This window comes from Oncorhynchus masou, chromosome 13 (genome assembly GCF_036934945.1).
Source record: "Oncorhynchus masou masou isolate Uvic2021 chromosome 13, UVic_Omas_1.1, whole genome shotgun sequence".
In the NCBI taxonomy this organism is placed as follows: domain Eukaryota; kingdom Metazoa; phylum Chordata; class Actinopteri; order Salmoniformes; family Salmonidae; genus Oncorhynchus; species Oncorhynchus masou.
Window position 1 is genome coordinate 52,233,436 of NC_088224.1, and position 23,107 is coordinate 52,256,542.

The window sequence follows — 23,107 nt, forward strand, 5'->3', positions numbered from 1 at the left end:
CAAGCCTCCTGAAGGTCTCCCCAGCCTGGTGGTTCCTGTAGCAGCCCCACCAGGCTGTCTCTCTGTCTCCTCCCTGCAGGTGGTCCTGTCTGTCCGGCGCTGCTGCCGGAGTCTCCCGCCTGTCCGGCGCTGCTGCCGGAGTCTCCCGCCTGTCCGGCGCTGCTGCCGGAGTCTCCTGCCTGTCCGGCGCTGCTGCCGGAGTCTCCCGCCTGTCCGGCGCTGCTGCCGGAGTCTCCCGCCTGTCCGGCGCTGCTGCCGGAGTCTCCCGCCTGTCCGGCGCTGCTGCCGGAGCTTCCCGCCTGTCCGGCGCTGCTGCCGGAGCTTCCCGCCTGTCCGGCGCTGCTGCCGGAGCCTCCCGCCTGTCCGGCGCTGCTGCCGGAGCCTCCCGCCTGTCCGGCGCTGCTGCCGGAGCTTCCCGCCTGTCCGGCGCTGCTGCCGGAGCTTCCCGCCTGTCCGGCGCTGCTGCCGGAGCTTCCCGCCTGTCTGGCGCTGCTGCCGGAGCTTCCCGCCTGTCCGGCGCTGCTGCCGGAGCCCCTCAGCCCAGAGGCGCCAGAGCCTCCCGCCTGTCCGGCGCTGCTGCCGGAGCCTCCCGCCTGTCCGGCGCTGCTGCCGGAGCCCCTCAGCCCAGAGGCGCCAGAGCCTCCCGCCTGTCTGGCGCTGCTGCCGGAGCCCCTCAGCCCAGAGGCGCCAGAGCCCCTCAGCCCAGAGGCGCCAGAGCCCCTCAGCCCAGAGGCGCCAGAGCCCCTCAGCCCAGAGGCGCCAGAGCCCCAGCCCCTCTGTCCCGAGCTCCCGCCCCTCTGTCCCGAGCTCCCGCCCCTCTGTCCCGAGCTCCCGCCCCTCTGTCCCGAGCTCCCGCCCCTCTGTCCCGAGCTGCCCCTCTGTCCATTGAGAAGAGTTGCCATGGTTAGGAAGCCACGGAGGCGGACTAAGACAATGGTGAAGTGGGGTCCGCGTCCCGCGCCAGAGCCGCCACCGCGGACAGACGCCCACCCAGACCCTCCCCTATAGGTTAAGGTTTTGCGGCCGGAGTCCGCACCTTTGGGGGGGGGGGGTACTGTCACGTTCTGACCTTTTATTTCCTTTGTTTTGTAATTATTTAGTATGGTCAGGGCGTGAGTTGGGTGGGCAGTCTATGTTTGATATTCTATGATTTGGGATTTCTATGTTTCGGCCTAGTATGGTTCTCAATCAGAGGCAGGTGTCATTAGTTGTCTCTGATTGAGAATCATACTTAGGTAGCCTGGGTTGCACTGTTTGTTTGTGGGTGATTGTCTATGTTGATGGCTTGTTTCAGCGCAGCTCGCATTAGCTTCACGGTTGTTATTTTGTTTACTGTTTTTTGTGTTTAGTTCTTTCTTTAATTAAAAATTTCAACGTGAACACATATCACGCCGCATTTTGGTCCTCCGATCCTTCTCGCCTCTCCTCTTCAGATGAAGAGGACGACCGTGACAGATCTACACATCTGGAGATCAAACTCATGGAGTCAGGGGCAAGGTTCATGAAAATATACAGTTCGCGGGCAGGTGTAATTGCCTCAATTTGCTATATAAAAAAGCAAACAATTTCTTATCGGAAGATAAGTTGGGGTGTGGCTAGTTACTGTGCAAAGTATTCTCAAAAACAAGTACCATATTAGAAAACTCAAATCAGATTCCTATCTTAACAAAGATATGCTCATACTTGTTCATGTTGTCTACACTACATATTGGATGGAGACTTCATACCTGTAGTGCAATTACTTTTCAAGTTACGAATGAATTCGAAAAATGAAAAACAATATGACATGATTCTTCTTTAGGTCCTAACTGACCATTCCCCACATTCTGATTTTAGGAATATTGTTCCAGTGTTCACTTTTTGGATGTTAGAGTTTTTGGCGGTAAAAGTCTTCTGGAGACAAAGTACATTCCAATCCCAATACTAGAGAGCCAGAGAGAGAGTTCTCTCCTGCTTAAATTTACGACCGGGTGTGGAGGTGTCAAAACCCCCACCGTTCCCTCCTCCCCTCTTTTGTGGTTGGGAGAGGGTCTGCTGATTGTCAGCCATTGCCAAGCTGATCTGACCCATTGTGATCCTCATGTGTAGTCATGACACTATATAAGGACCCACAATTGACAACGCATGTCAGAACAAAAACCAAGCCATGAGGTCGAAGGAATTGTCCGTAGAGCTCTGAGACAGGATTGTGTCGAGGCACAGATCTGGGGAAGAATGACAAAAAAATGTCTGCAGCATTGAAGATCTCAAAGAACACAGTGGCCTCCATCATTCTTAAATGGAATAAGTTTGAAACCACCAAGACTCTTTCTAGAACTGGCCATCCGGCCAAACTGAGCAATCGGGGGAGAAGGGCCTTGGTCTGGGAGGTGACCAAGACCCCGATGGTCCCTCTGATAGAGCTCTATAGTTCCTCTGTGGAGATGGAAGAACCTTCCAGAAGGACAACCATCTCTGCAGCACTCCACCAATCAGGACTTTATGGTAGAGTGGCCAGACAGAAGCCACTCCTCAGTAAAAGGCATAAGACAGTCCGCTTGGAGTTTGCCAAAAGGCACCTAAAGACTCTCAGACCATGAGAAACAAGATTCTCTGGTCTGATGAAACCAAGATTGAACTCTTTGGCCTGAATGTCAAGCGTCACATCTGTAAGAAACCTGGCACCATCCCTACAGTGAAGCATTGTGGTGGCAGCATCATGCTGTGGGGATGTTTTCAGCGGCAAGGACTGGGAGACTAGTCAGGATCGAGGCAAAGATGAACGGAGCAAAGTATAGAGAGATCCTTGATAAAAGGTCTGAATATTTAGGTAAATGTGATATTTCAGTTGATATTTTTTCAGAATTAACAATGTCTAAAAACCTGTTTTGGCTTTGTCATTGTGGGATATTGTGTGTAGATCGATGAGGGATAAAACAATATATATCAAACATTTTACAATAAAGCTGTAACGTAACAAAATGTGGAAAAAGTCAAGGGGTCTCAATACTTTCCGAAGGCACTGTGTCAATACAATACAAAATATAAAAAGATGAGTCTTACAGACAGGCATACGGACATCTCTCTCTCTCTCTCTCTCTCTCTCTCTCTCTCTCTATTCCCTTATCCACCCTAGCTCCGTCTCTCTCTTCTCTCTCGCCCTCCCTCCACTTCGCTCTACCTACTCTTTACCCCCCTCTCTCTTCTCTATCGCTCTCTTTACCCCTCCTACCTCCCTATCGCTCTCTCTCCCCTTCCTCCTTTCTCTCCCCCTCCATCCTTTACCCTCTCCTCACTCTCCCTCCTTCATCTTTCCCTCCTCTCTCTGTCTGTTGACTCTCTCTCCCACCTCCCTCCTTCACTCTCTTCCTTTCAGTTCAATTCAAGGGCTTTATTGGCATGGGAAACATATGTTAACATTGCCAAAGCAAGTGAAATAGATAAAAAACAATTCCAATGAACAGTAAACATTACCCTCACAGAAGTTCCAAAATAATACAGCAGTGGGGAGGGCATAAGGATATATACTAATCTGTATATATTTTTATATATTATCATTTGTAATTTCTTCAGTTTGTGTTGGAAAAAGAAGGGTTAATATCCAATAGAAAAATATATTTTTCTTTGGTAGTCTCTTGGTAGAAATCATTTAGCTGGGCTCAACACTCATTGGCTAGGGCCTCGGGCTTTGAATAGAAGGCACCAGCCAACGTCATTGACATTTTGGAATGACAGTAGAATCAACCAATCACAAAATGTCTTGGGTGGGACAATTGTATGACGCCTCAAGGCCCTCTAGAAGCCTAAGTATACATCACTAATTCAGAGCCAATAGAGAGCCTTATCTTGTTTTCTCACGCTTGAGCCTGGCTAGCTGGCTAGCTTTTTGCAGTGCATGTAAGTGCATGTAACAATGGCAATGGCAACTGCAGAGAGAGTAATCCTGGACGATGTGGTGGCTAAATTATTAGCATCACCCTTTTCAAGACTAACTTTTATGAAAAGTTCAATCTTACACAGGCCAGGAGACCAACGCCTGCACTGCATGATTTGGTGCATTGAGGAAAGAGTTTTGAAAGGCATTTTCAAGTGAATAATTACAGCGCTATTCGTGGATAACCGGCTGTGAGCTGACAAAAAAGCTTTACTGATGGAATTGCCTACTCTTCAGCACTGATAATAGCTCAACCTGGACAACTGGTTTCAAAGATTTAGCTTGTTTGACAAAGTCAGCACTTCAACACCAAAACTCAACTTCACACCTGAGAGCTATAGTGAGTTTAAAAACACTTGGTGAAACAAGAGCAGACCTTGGACTTAACGAGCAGCGGCGCAATGAGACACTTGCTCACAATGATAAAGTCAGGCATAACAGGGAGATTCTAAAGCGCCTTATTCATACGGTTGTGTTTTTAGGCAAGCAGGATTTAGCATTCAGAGGACATGATGAGGGTACTTGGAAATACTGGATTGCTTGGCTGAGAATGACAGCATGTTAAACTGCCATTTGGCTATGGCTATGTCTCAGGCACTTCCAGCTAAATCCAAAATGACCTGATACACGCGGTAGCGAATGTAATGACAGATGTCATGAAGGAAGAATGGAAGAAAAACCCCTTTGTGACCATCATGGTTGACGAGACGACAGACATCAGCAATGTAGCCCAAATCTCTTATGTGTTGCATTACACGACCGATGGTGGTGTGAAGGAAAGGTTTTTCAAATTTGCGGATGTAACTGAGGATAAACAGGCAGGCAGGAGCGGTTGCTGCCCGAATTGTCAGCTTTTCAGAGGAGTGTGAATGCACGGCCAAAGTTGTGGCACAGTGTTAAGATGGGGCCGCAGTCATGGCCTCTGGTATAAACCGAGTACAAGCCAAGGTGAAAGAATCTATCCCGCAAGCTCTGTTCATTCATTGCTATGTGCACACTCTTAATCTGGTGATGTCACAAGGTGCTGGTAAACTTAAAGAATGCAAGATTTGTTTTCCTTATCTCGGTAGCCTAGCATCGTTTTTCTCGAGATCTGTCAAAGCAAACAAAACTAATGGATGAAATATGCCAGGGAAGACTACCCAGAGTGGCGCCAACACGATGGAACTTCTCCTCACGCTTAGTTTGCGCTGTGCATGAAAAAAAGTGGATATATAGTGGAGCATCACGGTGACTTTGATGGAGACACCGTTCACAACGCAGATGGATACATGATACACCTGACAAGCTTCGAGTTCTGCTTCCTGCTATCCGCGTTCTACTCCATATTTGCATTCTCCGACGCGCTGCTTGGAAAATTTCAGAACAGAGAGTTTGACATGCACTTCTACCTGTCCAGGGTGGACGACTTCTACAACACCACAGAGAGGGGGAAAGGGAAAATTCGATTCCATCTACGAGGACACTGTGAGTGAGACTGGAGTGCCAAGGGACACATATGCAAGAGACGTTCGCGGGCAGTAACAACAGCTGCACATTGCGATCATCGACAACATTGTCACTCAGCTAAGAAACAGGTCCAATGACAATGAAAGGCTCATGTTCCTTGCCCTCCTTGACCCCCAAAGGGAAACCCCAAACTTTCCAAACGCTGCGTTCTCAAGCCTCGAGGAAAGCTATGGCCCTAATTTTGATTTGCCACGGCTTAAAACAGAACTCACCATTATGTACTTGTAACGGATGTGAAACGGCTAGCTTAGTTAGCAGTGGTGTGCGCTAAATAGCGTTTCAATCGGTGACGTCACTTGCTCTGAGACCTTGAAGTAGTAGTTCCCCTTGCTCTGCAAGGGCCGTGGCTTTTGTGGAGCGATGGGTAACGATGCTTCGTGGGTGACTGTTGTTGATGTGTGCAGATGGTCCCTGGTTCGAGCACGGGTATGGGCGAGGGGACGGTCTAAAGATATACTGTTACATTGGTGCCGTGACCCGGATCACTGGTTGCTGCGGAAAAATGAGGAGGTCAAAAGGGGGGTGAGTGTAACGGATGTGAAACGGCTAGCTTAGTTAGCGGTGGTGCGCGCTAAATAGTGTTTCAATTGGTGACTTCACTTGCTCTGAGACCTTGAAGTAGTAGTTCCCCTTGCTCTGCAAGGGCCGCGGCTTTTGTGGAGTGATGGGTAACGATGCTTCGTGGGTGACTGTTGTTGATGTGTGCAGAGGGTCCCTGGTTTGTGCCTGGGTATAGGTTGAGGGGACGGTCTAAAGTTATACTGTTACATACTCAATGTCTGACTTCGAAGGTAAGAGCCCGGCTGATCTGCTCCACTTGATAGTATGCACCAATTGATAGTATGCACCAATTGTATCTTCTTACCTGTCTAGTTTTGAATATTCCAGTGTCCACTGCATCAATAGAAATAATATTTTCTGAATTAAATAGGATCAAGACATATTTCAGGAACACCCCTGGACAGACCCGGCTGTCAGCCCTTTTTCTCAATTGAAAAATAACTTATTTCGTTTTTAAAATCAAAAGGCAAGCTATATGAACCTGCCATTGCCCATTTCATAAAGAAGGACAGTATAATGGACTTGGTTTTTAAATTATAGTCATAATGGTGAGTGGACATTTTGTTTACATCTACAGCTTGCTTTTTGTTGCTATCTCGTTCATATAATTTTGAATACAATGTGTAAAATATTATTTTAACTTTAGATCACTGATTGTGTGGTAAAAACAAAGGTAATGATGTTGCAATTGGATGTACTGGGTACATGACATTTCGTGTTGTGGTGCATTTTAAAAAAATTGTTGAATGCTGGAGATTGAACATCGAATACAACTCTTTTCTCTCTGAAAGCAAATACTGTCCGTGGTCTTCAAACAACGTGAGTCGTTGTGTGGTTGAATTTATTCCGCCACTATTTGAGTGACTGTTTGTTTTGGCAAATGTTTCTTTGAAACGACGCAACCGTATTTTCTTCTAACGTGGTTCCCGCTATCGATATTTGCAAACGTTGTGTACGTGTGCTGCTTCTGTCAGCCACAGCCGAGGTGTGGCTTAGGACCGTTTGACTCTGTCATTAAAGAATTACAACTCCTACAGAGGTCTGCAAAAGAAAGGTCTCAAGTCATGCTCTGTATACACAGGCATCCGAGTTCTCTATATGTATGACGTCAGATCTGTTTCCGCAACTGAGGGCCTAACTCCAATAGTCACGATTTGCCACTGGAATAAAGACAATTCAAATGTCATATTATGCCTATATACAGTGTTGTAGCAATGTGCAAATAGTTAAAGTACAAAAGGGAAAATAAATCAACAGAAATATGTGTTGTATTTACAATGGTGTTTGTTTCTCTCTCCCCTCTCTCCCCCTGTCTCTCTCTCCCTCCTCCACCCCCATTCTCTTTACCTTCTTCTTTCCTTCCCTACCCCTCTACTCATCTTTCTTCTCTTCTCTCTCCTCTCTCTCCCTCCTCTCTCCAACCTCCACAAACAGGACAATGACGCATAAATATGTGTCAAGGGGTTTGACACAGAGTAAGTCAAAAATGATATTCAATGCAAAACAGTTGGCGATAAAGATGCAATGGGTAAATTGGTGAAAGACAGACAGGCAGAAGGTTAGGCAGACACACAGGGAGACCGACAGAAACATGCAGGCAGGCAGAAGCAGGCAGCCAGGCACAGACAGACAGACAGACAGACAGACAGACAGACAGACAGACAGACAAGTAGATGCAGACAAACTGACAGACAGACAGGCAGTTTCAATCTAAATAAATGTGACCAATATCCTCTTCAGAATTCATTCTAACAAGGAACTTAGTTTCTAGAACTGCAAGACCATTGTGTGGAGGTCAAAAATGATTCTGGGTCAATTAACCCTTCAAAACCGCCCCTATTACCCCCAATTAAAGTCACTTCCTGTAATTGTGTAATGGCAGGAAGCTGAAATTCAATGTAAGGCCTCCTGGGGACACTCTTGAACAATGCCCTGAGTTAGTATGTTTGATTTGTATAGTTCCAGCCCAAGCAGCAGAACCATCAGGGGGCAATACCCACTGGGAACAGACTTCAGTTCAATGTCTAGTTTTGATTTACATTTGGTTGAGTTGTCAACTAATGTGAATTCAACGTGAAATAAACAAAACATTTCATTGTATTTAGGTTAAAGGTTGTTGAAAAAAGACAAAATGCAAGAGCTCCAAATATGTTCTCTCTGTAATTCCCACCACCGGGACCAAGTGACAGCTAGCGAGAAAGAGATTTTAAAAAAAAACTTTATTTAACTAGGCAAGTCAGTTAAGAACAAATTCTAAATCTAGGAACAGTGGGTTAACTGCCTGTTCAGGGGCAGAATGACAGATTTGTACCTTGTCAGCTCGGGGATATGAACTTGCAACCTTTCAGTTACTAGTCCAACGCTCTAACCACTAGGCTACCCTGCCTCCACAAGAAAGAGATGGAGGACTTGAAGAGAGAGAATGCAGGTAAGAGGCTTTTATAGTGTGATAACTTGGTCACAGTGTTGATGCCAACTAATTCTACCAGAAACAGAAACATTTTCACAAACTGTGTATCTATCATTTCCAGAAGTGGTTGGTGACAATCTATTTATCACCTCATCTATTATCATCCGAGAGTCACGTGATGCTACATGTGTTGTTTCCATTTTTCTTATAGAAGTCGGAAACAATTTATGAATGTATCTTTCAAAGTGTAGCAGCCTTAGGCTCTTTAGGTCAACAATATGAATGCTGTGTTGTTGGGAGCACTGGTTGGAATCTCAGGTACACCGTGACAGACATGGATCACATTACAGTAACACAGTGTATTGTATGCTCGATGGTTCTGTACAGTGTACAGTGTAGCTGAAATACTGTGGAGTTCACAGACCATCTGATGATTTAATTTGCGAAGGTAGGACCTTTCACTGATGATACCACTATGGTCTTCACCAAAGTCATCACAAACATCAACAATGATGTTAACAAGCTCAGTTACAGGTACTATTAACACATGTATGTACACATCATATCCAAAGAGTCCAATGTCACTAACAGGCTGTCTGAGAGAATGCCAGTGACATTGTTAATCCTTCCATGCAATTCCTCTGATGCAGGTACCTTCACAGCACCAGTTAGAGGATTGTAAATGACATTGCGAGGGTATACGAGGGTATGTTTGGCAGCATGAGTGAAGGAGGCTTTGTTGCGAAATAGGAAGCCGATGCTAGATTTAGTTTTGGATTGGAGATGCATAATGTGAGTCTAGAAGGAGAGTTTACAGTCTAACCAGACACCTAGGTACTTGTAGTTGTCCACATATTCAGTCAAAAAAAAAGAAAAAAGGTCAGAACCGTCCAGAGTAGTGATGCTCGTCGGGCGGGCGGTTACGGGCCGCAATCGGTTGAAGAGCATGCATTTAGTTTTACTAGCATTTAAAAGCAGTTGGAGGCCACGGAAGGAGTATATATATGGCATTGAATGTGTATATACATGCCATATATATATATATATATAAAGAAGGGCCAGATGTATACAGAATCGTGTCGTCTGCGTAGAGGTGGATCAGATAATCACCAGCAGCAAGAGCAACATCATTGATATACACAGAGAAAAGAAAATGTTCTAATGTTCTTACTTGATCTGATTTTAATAGCTAGCATTTCGATGACCATAAAGAATAGATAAATATGGTGACAGCGGACACCCTTGTTTAAGTCCTCACGTCAATTCAAAACTCTCTGAGAAGTAGCCGAGAGACCTTTACATGGCTATCAAAACGTCACGCCAGGGTAAGCCTACACAATACACAGCCCTTATTTTAAGTGTTTCTAAAATCCCCTATGGGAAAAATGAATGGTATCATTACCCTGTTTGACCACTAGGTTTTATGGGTATTACGACACTACTTTTTTTCAGACACATTCTGAAATTGCACCCCTCCAGTGTTATCATTGGAATGTCATACAAAAAAAAAAAAAAAAGCCAACTGTGTGCTTTAGGACCATGCGGATGCCTCCAAGCGGGTTGGCTGTTTAGAGTGTTTATTCGACAGGATTAAATAATAATAATGCCCCCCCCCCTACTTCGAAAACGAAAATTGCACCCCTGGAATGAAAACTGATATGAAACTGATTTTCATTCAAATACTTGGCGGCATGGATGTTTCACTGGTAAAACTTGAATTTTTATTCACGATTGACAGTGAGAACTGTTTAACGGCAGTTACCTTCAGAACCAAAGCCTCTGCCGTTAAATAACATCTGAATTATCATCTGAGAGAGTTGATGAAACGACAACGGTACAGACATAGCCTTACACGTTTTAGTGCCAATTGCACTTATCATGAAGTAGAACCCATCTACGTAGGCTACAACATTAAATATAACGTAATGATTCATGCCACAGGAGCGGGCACAGGTCAATGTCACCTCAGTTGTTGTTAGGAATTTACAACAAAAACCTGTGTCTGAATTTACACAGCCAAATGTTTTTGGCAGAAAGGAATTCCCGACCATGATGTTCTTGAACATGCAATTTTACTGTTAAAACAGAAGCGCGTGCCTGTATTTTCACCTCGAGATCGCGCATGAAGAGGGCGTAGTTAGAGGTGTTGGGGGGCAACATTTGTGCAAGAGGGAGGGCATGGAGAGGAGGGAGAGGTTCTGCAAACGGAAGGGGATGAACAGGAAGAGCAAGGGCCGTGCACACAGAGGAGAGGGGGAAACTGCAGTCTGTGTGGATTTTTCTAAATGTATTTATGCACCTCGTCTCCGTTCCACCTATGTTAATGATTTCTGTTAGCTATGTAAATGTCCCTTTAGTTTATTGGCGCCACCGTCAGCTCTTCCTTCTACCTCAACAGTAAGCGTATTATCAAGCTATCTTGACTGGATCCAGCCTGCCACTGAACTTCCCGTCACTGAGAAGAACGCAGACGGAGAGATCGAGCAGCTGAATAGGGAATATAGGGGTTGTCAATGAGAATACAGGTCAATCTACACGAAGACCAGATGGGTAGACAAATCGATATCATTGTCTTCTTTTAGTCGACGAGACGGGTCTCGACTGGCTTGCTTACCAACCTGCGTTGTATTCCTTGCTGAGCACCTAGCTGCAGTTTGCCCCACTGTCGTCGAGGCTCGATACAACCACTGGTGGGGGGGGTTTAATGGGATCCCTGTTTCAATAGAACTCCCTTCTCCCACCCCACGACGGACCTTCGCTCGAATCCGACTCGGGCGCTGTCTTCCCCGGGGGGTGCCGGTTTTTGCTCAGTCTGACTGGGGAAGGAGGGCGGCCCCCCCCCCAGCATTGACTGTCGCTCTGGCCGACCCCAGTGGAGCCTAATATGGCAGGAAATCTGAAGAAAGGCGGAGGACTGATCGGGATGATGAAGGACGCGTTTCAGCCCCATCACCACCTCCATTCCCATCACCAACCTGGGGCCGTGGACAAAAAGACGGTGGAGAAATGCTGGAAACTAATGGACAAGGTGGGTGACTAGCAGTCGGAAAACTATCTATCTAGCTACAGTACCCAGTTGATGATCAGTGGCCCAGGAAGTTAGCTTAGCTAACTTTAGCTAATTTGGTGGCTAGCTTCCTAGCTAACGAGACTGTTTCTAGCCAGCTAGATAAAAAAATAGTTAGCTAGGGGTACACCGACCAGCTAGGCTACGCCGAATAGTAGAGAAGGTGGTAGCTAGCTAACGTTAATGATCTATAATATATTGTATTCATCTGTAGAATATGTAGCTAGATGAAGGTAGCTAGAACTGGCTATATGGTTGTAACTAGTTAGCTTAATGCTGGTGTCTGGATTGCTAGCTACATTGGCCAGCTACCTTGGCAACTAGCTAGCCAATTCACATTAGTTAGCAACATTGACCAATATAATCTCGTGTGCATGGGGATGGTGACTCAATCATCATCCCAGATTAGGGTCATGAAAATAGTAGCTAGCTGAGTAGTAGCTAGCTGAGCAAAGTTAGGCTTGGGTTTTGATCATACCCACCGAGCTATATTTTACTGTTTAGAACAAGATCCATCCCATTGACAAAGTTGTTCAATAAGGTTGTAAAATGTGAGATTTAGCTAGCTAAATGAGATTTGAATCTGTCACTTGTATGATCAGATATTACACACAATCATTGTCTAAACAATGTGCCAACAATCTAACTGCTCGAGTCCAACACTTAGCTGTGGCCCCTGAAATCCAGAGTAAATGTGCAGCAATGAAATTAATACATGTGAGCATAATAAAGAACTAACTACATTTACAGCATCACTTCTTTGAAAAATGTAGCTGGCTGACCCCTAGTTTCCTGTGTAATTCACACTGAATTATCACAGTGATTCAGAGGACAAGACAGCCTTTCATGTTTGTTTCTCTAGGGGTAGTCTACAAATCTGTCATTCTTTTCTCTTATCCGTAAGAACCCAAGCCCCTGAAGATTGTCATAATGGCACTTTTTTGGGGGGCCAATTTGCATTTCTTTCCACCAGACAAGCACATCTGCATTGACTCATTATGAAGAAGAGGTCACTTCACACAAAGAGAAAAACAGAAGTGACACTGCAATGTCAGTTCTCCTTTTCTGTTTCAGAAAGTAGCCTGGGCTTTACAATCAGTGGCACAATGTCTAGTCTTTATGAGGCCGAGTTGAGGAAGAGGTGTGTGTGTTTCCACAAGACCTTTGAAATACAAGAGTTTGTTGAAAGGTTTTGTTGAAAGGAAAACCTCGGTGGAACCTGCGATACCTGCGATATGTGATCTTTGGCCTGCTGGCCTGCTGATTTTAGCAGACTGTTACCCAGTATCAACAGGTCTCTGTCAAATAGTGTGTGAGTGCTTCAAGGCATCAGGTTTAACCAATGATTAAAGCTGGTCTTCAGACAGTTAGGCTCCATGCACAAGTTGGCCTATCTGCTCATTCAAATATCATGAGGACAACCCGAACAACAGTGCATGCTTGTCATAGATCTCCCTAAGAACGTCAAAGTTCAGCAAAAGTGTTTGAATAGAGTATAAGTGGCCTTTAGGGTTATTATGGGCGTATTACTCTTCCCATGTTGATTGTGTGTGTCTCTCTCTCTCTCTGAATTAAATGACAATTTAAGGGGCTTTATTGGCACGGGAAACAGTCAATATTTTAGTGGTTTTATCATAGCTGGAACGTGCAGTCATGGGTTACGTCCCAAATGGACTCCTATGTGGTGCTGATCAAAAGTAGTGGGCTATATAGAGAATAGGGTGCCATTTGGGATGTACCAATGATAAAGAACACAGTGGTGTAGAGCTGAGGGAGGTCAGCTCAGCCCTGCAGTATTGGGGGGGGGGGGGGGGGGTTGGTTCTCTCCCAGTCTTCAATCCTGAGGTTAGCGAGAGAGCAGAGAAGGGGAATAAGGCAATCTTCTCTTCGTTTTTGGTTCAGTCCAGTCCACCACGACTGAATGTATCTGCATTATGCGTCTGTGCACGTTTAGCCGAGGGCTTATCTGCTCTCTGACAGGACTCATATTCTTGGGTTGGAAGCGCATTAGGGTGTACTGTGACCCCCTCTGTCTGACGTAAGCAGTGCTGCTGCTCAGCCAACCCCCCTCCCTCCCCCTCCCATTCTCAGCTGGCTACACTCAACACATAGCATGCTTATCCCTGTATCCATCTATCTCTGTTTCAATTCAAGGGCTTTATTGGCATGGGTAACTTATGTTAACATTTCCAAAGCGAAGTAGACAAATAACAAAAGTGAAATGAACAGTAGTTCCAAAATAATATTCCATATTACGTCAATGTACAGTGTTGTAACAATGTGCAAATAGTTCAAGTACAAAAGGGAAAATAAATAAACATAAATATAGGTTGTATTTACAATAGTGATGCACGATATGACATTTGTGGCCGATATCCAATATTTTCCTGGCCCCCAAAAAAACGATACCGATATTTAACATTTTTGCAGCCTTTTAAGAATTCTAGTATAGTTAAATAGTTAACACACACACATGGACGCAGCGGTCTAAGCCATTGCATCTCAGTGCAAGAGGCGTCGCTACAGTCCCTGGTTCGAATCCAGGCTGTATCACATCCAGCCGTGATTGGGAGTCCCATAGGGTGGCGCACAATTGGCCCAGCGTCGTCCGGGGTAGGCCGTTATTGTAAATATGAATTTGTTCTTGCCTAGTTAAATAAAGGTTACACACACACACACACACTGACCAAAAATACATTTTTTGGGCGTTTTATGTATGTCCCCATTACCAGTAAAACAATCATATTCTTCCTTCACTTACTTGCTGTGCTGTTTTGTTGTTCATTTGTTCAGTTGTTTCATTCTCAACCAGGATTTCATCATACATGTCAAGCAGTGAAGTTTCAGCTCTCTCTGTCCGTGGCTTCTCTTCCTCGGTGCACACTGTCACTGTGTCCGTTTCCATATTGTTCAGCTGTGTATGTAACAAGGTCCTTGTACATAGTATCGAGCATGGTGGCGACACAGTAAAGAGAGAGTGCCACCAAATCGCTTTGTTGAGCAGGCGTTTCAAGGCCATGACCGGGGGTATCACGTCTGCTTCAGGCGCGGTTGATGCGCTTATTTCTCATAGTCAGTTGTTCGGCTGGAGCTAGCTAGTGTGTTTATGTTCTCAAATGCCATTGAAATGGCAGCAGCGGTATGACATTTGATCATACATTTGGCAGGAGATTAGCAAGTGCAGCAGTTTCCACCTCATTTTATGGGCTGTGTGCACATAGCCTGTCTTCTCTTGAGAGCCAGGTCTGCTTATGACGGCCTTTCTCAATAGCAAGGCTAGGCTCACTCAGTCTGTACATAGTCAAAGCTTTCATTAAGTTTGGGTCAGTCACAGTGGTCAGGTATTCTGCCACTGTGTACTCTCTGTTTCGGGCCAAATAGCATTCTAGTTTGCTCTGTTTTTTTGTTAGTTGACACATTGGAAATAATTATCTTTTTGTTTTCTCATGGTTTGGTTGGGCCTAACTGTGTTGCTGTCTTGGGGCTCTGTGGGGTCTGATTTGTGTTTGTGAACAGAGGACTAGCTTGCTTAGGGGACTCTTCTCCACGTTCATCTGTCTGTAGGTGATGGCTTTGTTATGGAAGGTTTGGGAATTGCTTCCTTTTAGGTTGTTTGTCGAATCTAACCACTCTTTTCTAGATTTGGGTAATTATTGTGTATCAGCCTAATTTGACTTTGCATGCATTATTTGGTGTTTTACATTGTACACTGAGGATATTTTTGCAGAATTCTGCATGCAGAGTCTCAATTTGTTGTTTTTTTTCCCCATTTTGAGAATTATTGGTTGGTGAGCAGACACCAGACCTCACAACCATATAGGGCAATGGGTTCTATAACTGATTCAAGTATTTGTTTTTTGCCAAATCCTAATTGGTATGTCAAATGTTATGTTCCTTTTGATGGCATAGACGGCCCTTCTTGTTTAGGCCAAGCTATGTGTAGTTTTTTGTGTGCTTTAGGGCAATGGTGTCTAGATGGAATTTGTATTTGTGGTCCTGGCGACTGGATCTTTTTTAGAACACCATTATTTTTTGTCTTACTGAGATTTACTGTCAGGGCCCAGGTCTGGCAGAATCTTTGCAGAAGATCTAGGTGCTTCTGTAGGCCCTTCTTTATTGGTGACAGAAGCACCAGATCATCAGCAAACAGTAGACATTTGACTTCAGATTCTAGTAGGGTGAGGCTGGGTGCTGCAGACTTGTTCTAGTGCCCTCGCCAATTCGTTGAAATATATGTTGAAGAGAGTGGGGCTTAAGGTGCATCCCTGTCTTACCTCATGGCTCTCTCATGTGGAAAGATATGTTTTTTTGCCAATTTTAACCTCACACTTGTTTGTGTACATGGATTTGATAATGTTGTATGTTTTTCACACAAACCACTTTCCATCATTTGTATAGCAGACCCTCATGCTAAATTGAGTCTCAGGCTTTTTTTTAAATCAACAAAGCATGAGAAGATTTTGCCTTTGTTTTGGTTTGTTTGTTTGTCAATTAGGGTGTGCAGGGTGAAATTCATGGTCTGTCGTACGGTAATTTGGTAAAAATCCCATTTGAATTGTACCCGCAAAACACCAGTCTCAACGTTAACAGTGAAGAGGTGACTCCGGGATGCTGGCCTTCTAGGCAGAGTTGCAAAGAAAAGCCATATCTCAGACTGGCCAATAGAAATAAAAGATTAAGATGGGGAAAAAAACACAGACACTGGACAGAGGAACTCCCACTCCCCTTTCTATTCTGGTTAGAGCCCGTTTACGCTGTTCTTTGAAGGGAGTAGTACACAGCGTTGTACGAGAAGTGATGGTTGCTGATAATGGGCCTCTGTACGCCTATGTAGATATTCCATAAAAAATGTGCCATTTCCAGCTACAATAGTCATTTACAACATTAAAGATGTCTACACTGTTTCTGATCAATTTGATGTTAATTTTAATGGACAAAAAATGTGCTTTTCTTTCAAAAACAAGGATATTTCTAAGTGACTTCAAAATTTTGAACGGTATCTGTGTGTGTGTGTGTGTATATATGTATATATATATCTCACACACACTACATATAAGTACAGGTAAAAGAAAGGATAGTTGTAAACAAATTAGTAAGAATGGAATAATTTTGCACACAAAAATAAGTGCGATGCAATCTGTGTGTGTGTGAATTAAAGGGTGTTTCCAGCCAAGTAGTCAGCATAGTAGATGCAGTAGTTGGTGCACCTCTCAAATCTCTGATAGTTCTAGGTGTCTTTTGCCAGAGGTTACCTCAACATATGTAGCCTGATAATCTGAATGATAAATGGTGTGGACTGCATCATGTGGTGCACTTCTCTGAAGGACTATGTTCTGCCTGACCCTAGAGTAGTGGTCAGTGCTGTGTTGTGATGGGCCGGGTCTAGTAGAGCTGTGTTGTGATGGGCCCTGTCTGGTAAATCTATGCTGTGTTTGGCCATGTCTGGCTCTTCTCTCCGAGGGACGGTGGGGGTACTGTTGTTTCGGAAAGTGGATCGGGGGGCCACTGCTGCTGTGGTGAAGGGTGTGGGTCCCTGCCAAGTGTTGCTTCCTTTTAGGTCCTTAGCAAAAGGTTCTGACACTGTCCTGATCAAGATGTACATTATCGTGTAAGTGTTCACATGTCAGAATTGGATGGTGAGCCATTCTGACATTGAGCAGTGAGGCACAGTCCACGGTGATCTGTTTATTTATTCTGTTGATCAACTTTCCTGGGACGTCTTTTCTTGGTAGGACCCAACTATATTGTTTTTTTTTGGAACATAGCCTGTGACTGTTCTGCCACTCTTCTCACTTCCCCAGATACCTTTTCACCTTTGCCAGGTGTTGTCAGGAGTGTCAATCCTGGTCTGACTGAGTAGCTGCATTGCACTCTCAGTTGTAGGACGCCAAATCGTATACTCCTGGTGTCTAGGGAATAATATTTCCTGGACTAAGAATTTCCCATTTGAATCGATAAGGATTGCAGTTGTGGGTGATTGTCTGGGGTTTACCCCCGGTGGCATTGTCATGCTGGAGGGTCATGTCAGGATGAGCCTGCAGGAAGGGTACCACACGAGGGAGGAGGATGTCTTCCCTGTAACGCACAGCATTGAGATCGCACAGACAGGAATAAATAAATCTCTGGGAAGAAAAAAGACTGGAGTGTATGTTTCATGATTAACCAATCATGGTGTGATTGTGATAACATACAAAAACTCAAGTCCTTTTGTTCACCTGACCTAGAATACCTCACAATCAAATGCTGACTGTATTACCTCCCAAGAGAATTATCTTTGGTTATAGTCACAGCTGTGTATATTCCCTGTCAAGCCGATACCACGACGGCCCTCAAAGAACTTCACTGGCAACCACATATTCTGAGGCCGCAATTATTTTAGCTGGGGTTTTAACAAAGCAAATTTGATGAAAACGCTACCCGAAGTTCTACCAACACATTGGTTTTAGTACCCGCGCTGGTAAAACGTTGGACCACTGCTACTCAATTTTTCAAAATGCTTTCAAGGCCCTCCCCCACCCTCTCTTTGGCAAATCTGATCACGACTCCATTTTGCTCCTCCCTTCCTATAGGCAGAAACATAAACAGGAAGTACCCGTGCTAAGATCTATTCGATGCTGGTCTGACCAATCGAAATCCATGCTTCAAGATTGTTTTGATCACGTGGACTGGGATATGTTCCGGATAGCCTCTAAGAATAACATTGACGAATACACTGATGCAGTGACTGAGTTCATCAGTAAGCGTGTAGGAGATGTTGTACCCACTGTGACCTATTAAAACCTACCAAAACCAGAAACCGTGGACAGATGGCAGCATTTGTGCAAAACTGAAAGTGCGAACCACCACATTTAACCATGGCAAGGTGACTGGGAATATGGCGATCTCTGAACCAACTAATATTCATTTGGGGACAGGTCAAAAAGCATTAAACATATAAGGCAATTTAGCTAGCTAGCTTGCTGTTGCTAGCTAATTTGTCAATGGATATTCAGGTGACAATTAATCCACAGATAAAAGGGTGAAGGTTTCTAGTAATCTCTCCTTCTGGCTTCTTCTTTGGACTTTATATGGCGGATGGCAACGAACTTTAAGGTGCATTACAACTACCAAGTAGACTGGAGTTTGGACCATCTTTCAATCACCCATGTGGGTTTATGCTCCTAAAAAACATTGAGGAGAAGGGAGAAGTGGGATTTGCAGCGCATCAAGCATCACAAATAGAACCAAGTTCTATTTTAGCGCCTCGCTACGCAGACGCTCGTGAGCAGTGTGGTTGCAATGATTGAATAACATGTGCAAGACAGGTCAAAAGCTTTAGAACACCTACTCTATCAAGGGTTTTTCTTTATTTTCACAATTTTCTACATTTGTAGAAAAATAGTGAAGACATCAAAACCATGAAATAATACATATGGAATCATGTAGTAACCAAAAAAGTGTTAAACAAATCAAAATATATTTTATATTTGAGATTCTTCAAATAACCACACTTTGCCTTGATGACAGCTTTGCACACTCTTGGCTTCTCTCAACCAGCTTCACTTGGAATGCTTTTCCAACAGTCTTGAAGGAATTTCCACATGCTGAGCACTTGTTGGCTGCTTTTCCTTCACTCTGCTCTCCGACTCATCCCAAACCATCTCAATTTGGTTGAGGCTGGGTGATTGTTGAGGCCAGGTCATCTGATGCAGCAGTCCATCACTCTCCTTCACTCTCCTTCTTACACAGCCTGGAGGTGTGTTGGGTCAATGTCCTGTTGAAATACAAATGATAGTTCCACAAAGCCCAAACCAGATGGGGTGGCGTATCGTTGCAGAATGCTGTGGTAGCCATGCTGGTTAAGTGTGCCTTGAATTCTATATAAATCACAGACAGTGTCACCAGCAAAGCACCATAACACCACCTGCATGCTTTACGGTGGGAAATACACTTGCAGAGATTATCCGTTCACCCACACCGTGTCTCACAAAGACACGGCAGTTGGAACCAAATTGCAGAAATTTTACACATGAAGGCTTGATTCACACAGTCTCCTCTGAACAGTTGATATGTCTTACTTGAACTCTGTGAAGCATTTGTTTGGGCTGCAATTTCTGAGGCTGGTAACTCTGATGAACATATCCTCTGCAGCAGAGGTAACTAGTTTTATCATAGCGCTTGATGGTTTTTGCGACTGCACTTGTAGAAACTTTCAAAGTTCTTGACATTTTTCATATTGCCTGACCTTCATGTCTTAAAGTAATGATAAAATGTTGTTTCTCTTTTCTTATTTGAGCTGTTCTTGCTAAAATATGGCCTTGGTATTTTACCAAATAAGGCTATCTTGTGTATACCACCCCTACCTTGTCACAACACAACTGATTGGCTCAAATGCCTTGTGAAGGAAAGAAATGCCACAAATGAACTTTTAACAAGGCACAACTGTTAATTGAAATGCATTCCAGGTGACGACATCATGAAGCTGGTTGAGAGAGTGCCAAGAGTGTGCAACGCTGTCATTAAGTCAAAGTGTGGCTATTTGAAGAATCTCAAATATAACATATTTTGATTAGTTTTTTTTTGGGTTACGACATGATTCCATATGTGTTATTTAATAGTTTTGGTGTCTTAACTATTATTCTACAATGTAGAAAATACTAACAATAAAGAAACTCTTGAATGAGTAGGTGTTATAAACTTTTGACCGGTAGTGTGTGTACATTTATTTTACAACACTCGTGCATGCTACACGAGCGGTGTGGTCAGCATGTCCGTCATGAGACGTATGTGGTCTACAGACAATCACGGACTACAAAGGGAAAACCAGCCACATCCCGGACACTTAGGTCTTGCTTCTGGACAAGCTGAACACCTTCTTTGCCACTTTGAGGATAACACAGTGTCACCGACATGGTCCGCTACCATGGACTTCGGGCTCCTTCTCCTTGGCCGACACGAGTAAGACATTTTAAGCCTGTTAACCATCGTAGGGCTGCCGGTTACGCCTGGTTACGTCGTCAGAGCATACGCAGACCAGCTGGCTGGAGTGTTTTTTTTTTTATGGACATATTCTTTATCCCAGTCTACTGTCCCCCCTTGCTTCAGAAGACAGAAGCTGTTTTTCAATCTTAAGGCCATCAGACTATTAAACAGCCGTCACGAGCCAGCTTCCACCAGGTTACGCAACCCTGCACCTTAGTGGCTGCTGCCCTTTAAACAGTGACTTAGAATCACTGCCCACTTTAATGTTTAAATAATGTTTACGTACTGCTTTACTCAAATCTCATATACAGTTGAAGTTGGAAGTTTACATACACTTAGGTTGGAGTCATTAACTCATTTTTCAACCACTCCACAAATTTCTTGTTAACAAACTATAGTTTTGCCAAGTCAGTTAGGACATCTACTTTGTGCATGGCACACATCATTTTTCCAACAGTTGTTTAGACCGATTATTTCACTTATAATTCACTATCACAATTCCAGTTTGAGGGGATTGACAATGGGAAGTGCAAACCCACACACAGCTAAGATGCCAGCTTCCGACAAATACTTGTAAAAAAAACAAGTACGGTCAGCCCCTTGCATCAACATCTGCTGTACCGTGCATTCAGAAAGTATTCAGACACCTTCACCTTTTCCACATTTTGTTATGTAAAAGGCTTATTCTAAAAATGTATTAAATACATTTTTTGTTTTCATCCATCTACACACAATACCTCAATGACGAAGGGAAAATAGTTTTTTTATTTTTTATGTTTGCATATGTAAATAAGGTATCATTAAAAAAAGTATTCAGTCCCCAATTGGGGGAGACGCGTCTTGGTCAGGGAGGTGACCAAGAACCCGAAGGTCACTCTCACAGAACTCCAGAGTTCCTCTGTGGACATGGGAGAACTTTCCAGAAGGCCAACTATCTCTGGGGTGCTCCACCAGTCAGACAGGCCTTTATGGTAGAGTGGCCAGACGGAAGCCACTCTTCAGTAAAAGGCACATGACAGCCCGCTTGGAGTTTGCCAAAAGGCACCTAAAAAAACCTCTCAAACCATGAGAAACAAGATTCTCTGGTCTGATGAAACCAAGATTGAACTCTTTGGCCCTGAATGCCAAGCCTGGAGGAAGCCAGGCACTGCTCATCACCTGGCCAATACCATCCCTACAGTGAAGCATGGTGGTTGCATCGTCATGCTGTGGGGATGTTTTTCAGCGGCAGGGACTGGGAGAATAGTCAGGATCGAGGGAAAGGTGAACGGAGCAAGGTATGGAGAGATCCTTGATGAAAACCTGCTCAGGCCCTCAGACTGGGGCGAAGGTTCACCTTCCATACCCAAGAAGACTAGAGGCTGTAATCACTTCTAAAGGCACTTCAACATATAGTACTGAATAAAGGGTCTGAATACTTCTGGAAATGTGATATTTCAGTTTTTTAATACATTTGCAAACATTTCTAAGAAACTATTTTTGCTTTGGCATTATGGGGTATTGTGTGTAGATTTATGAAAACAATTTTTAAATCCATTTTAGAATAAGGCTGTAACGTAACAAAATGTGGAAAAAGTAAACTTTTGTAAACTCTTGAAGTTAGTTCAGTTAATGTTAGGCTACTTGTCAGGGTTGTGGTCAATTCACTTCCTGAATTGAAAAGATCTTCAAAGGAAAGCAATGTGCAACTTTCAATTCAAGAACTAGCATTTTTATTCACTTCCTAAATTGTATTTAAACAGAATGGATCCCAACCCTGTTATGCATTAGCGTGCTACTTAGTCTCTTCCTCCACGGTTGCCGGCTTCTTATTTGTCTCGGTAAGCTGATTGATCATCTCCCCTAACGTGTCCTATCCTCTCTCTCCATCCAGGTGGTGCGACTGTGCCAGAACCCCAAGCTGGCCCTGAAGAACAGCCCACCTTACATCCTGGACCTGCTGCCAGACACCTACCAGCACCTTCGCACCATCTTGTCCCGCTACGAGGGAAAGATGGAGACGCTTGGCGACAACGAGTATTTCCGCGTCTTCATGGAGAACCTGACCAAGAAGACCAAGCAGACCATCAGCCTTTTCAAGGAGGGAAAGGAGCGCATGTACGAGGAGAACTCGCAGCCCAGGTGAGAGGATTACTTTTAGGGAGATTGAGGTGGCAATCAAACTCGTTGTTGACGAAATATAGTTTATTTTCCTGTAATACTTAGGTACTTTTCTCGATCTCAAAATTGCCGTATACTGATTTTTACGAGACATCAAGAGAAAGGCCTCTGTTTTTGTACATCGGGCGAGAATTGGGTTTCGTCATCCTCCTCCTGAAATTCTCTTGTGAGGTAGGTCTGCACCCTGACCTGTGTTGGGCGATACTCAGTTCACTCACTACCAGAATATCATCCCTTTCATGAGCCCAGAGCTAAGCCGAGCTGTACGGCACTGGCCTTGGTTACACGTCTACCATAGGTCCAGAAAACCGTGATTTGAAGGTACATGGTGAAAAGCAAGTATCTGAGCCAGTACGGTTTGGGATGGCACAATAGTAGGAGAAACAAATTCAGAGCCTTTGCAGACTATGTCTGAAGTGAAGTGTGGTGGGGGGGGGGGGGGGGGGGGGTTTACTTTTTGTTGAACCCTTCCCAGTCATAGCATGCAGGTGTAGGGTTGGATCTCATCGGTGGGTATGTTTCTTCA

General features: G+C 44.4%; 1 protein-coding gene across 1 annotated transcript in view; it reads left to right on the forward strand.

The window, feature by feature from the left end:
- Positions 1-10,615: 10,615 nt before the first annotated feature.
- LOC135552535 (E3 ubiquitin-protein ligase CBL-like) overlaps positions 10,616-23,107 on the forward strand; it is a 46,108-nt gene continuing 33,616 nt past the window's right edge. Inside the window, 2 exon segments of the mRNA XM_064984213.1 lie at positions 10,616-11,421; positions 22,295-22,542. Coding sequence (XP_064840285.1) covers positions 11,278-11,421; positions 22,295-22,542 — 392 coding nt within the window. The 5' untranslated portion in view covers positions 10,616-11,277.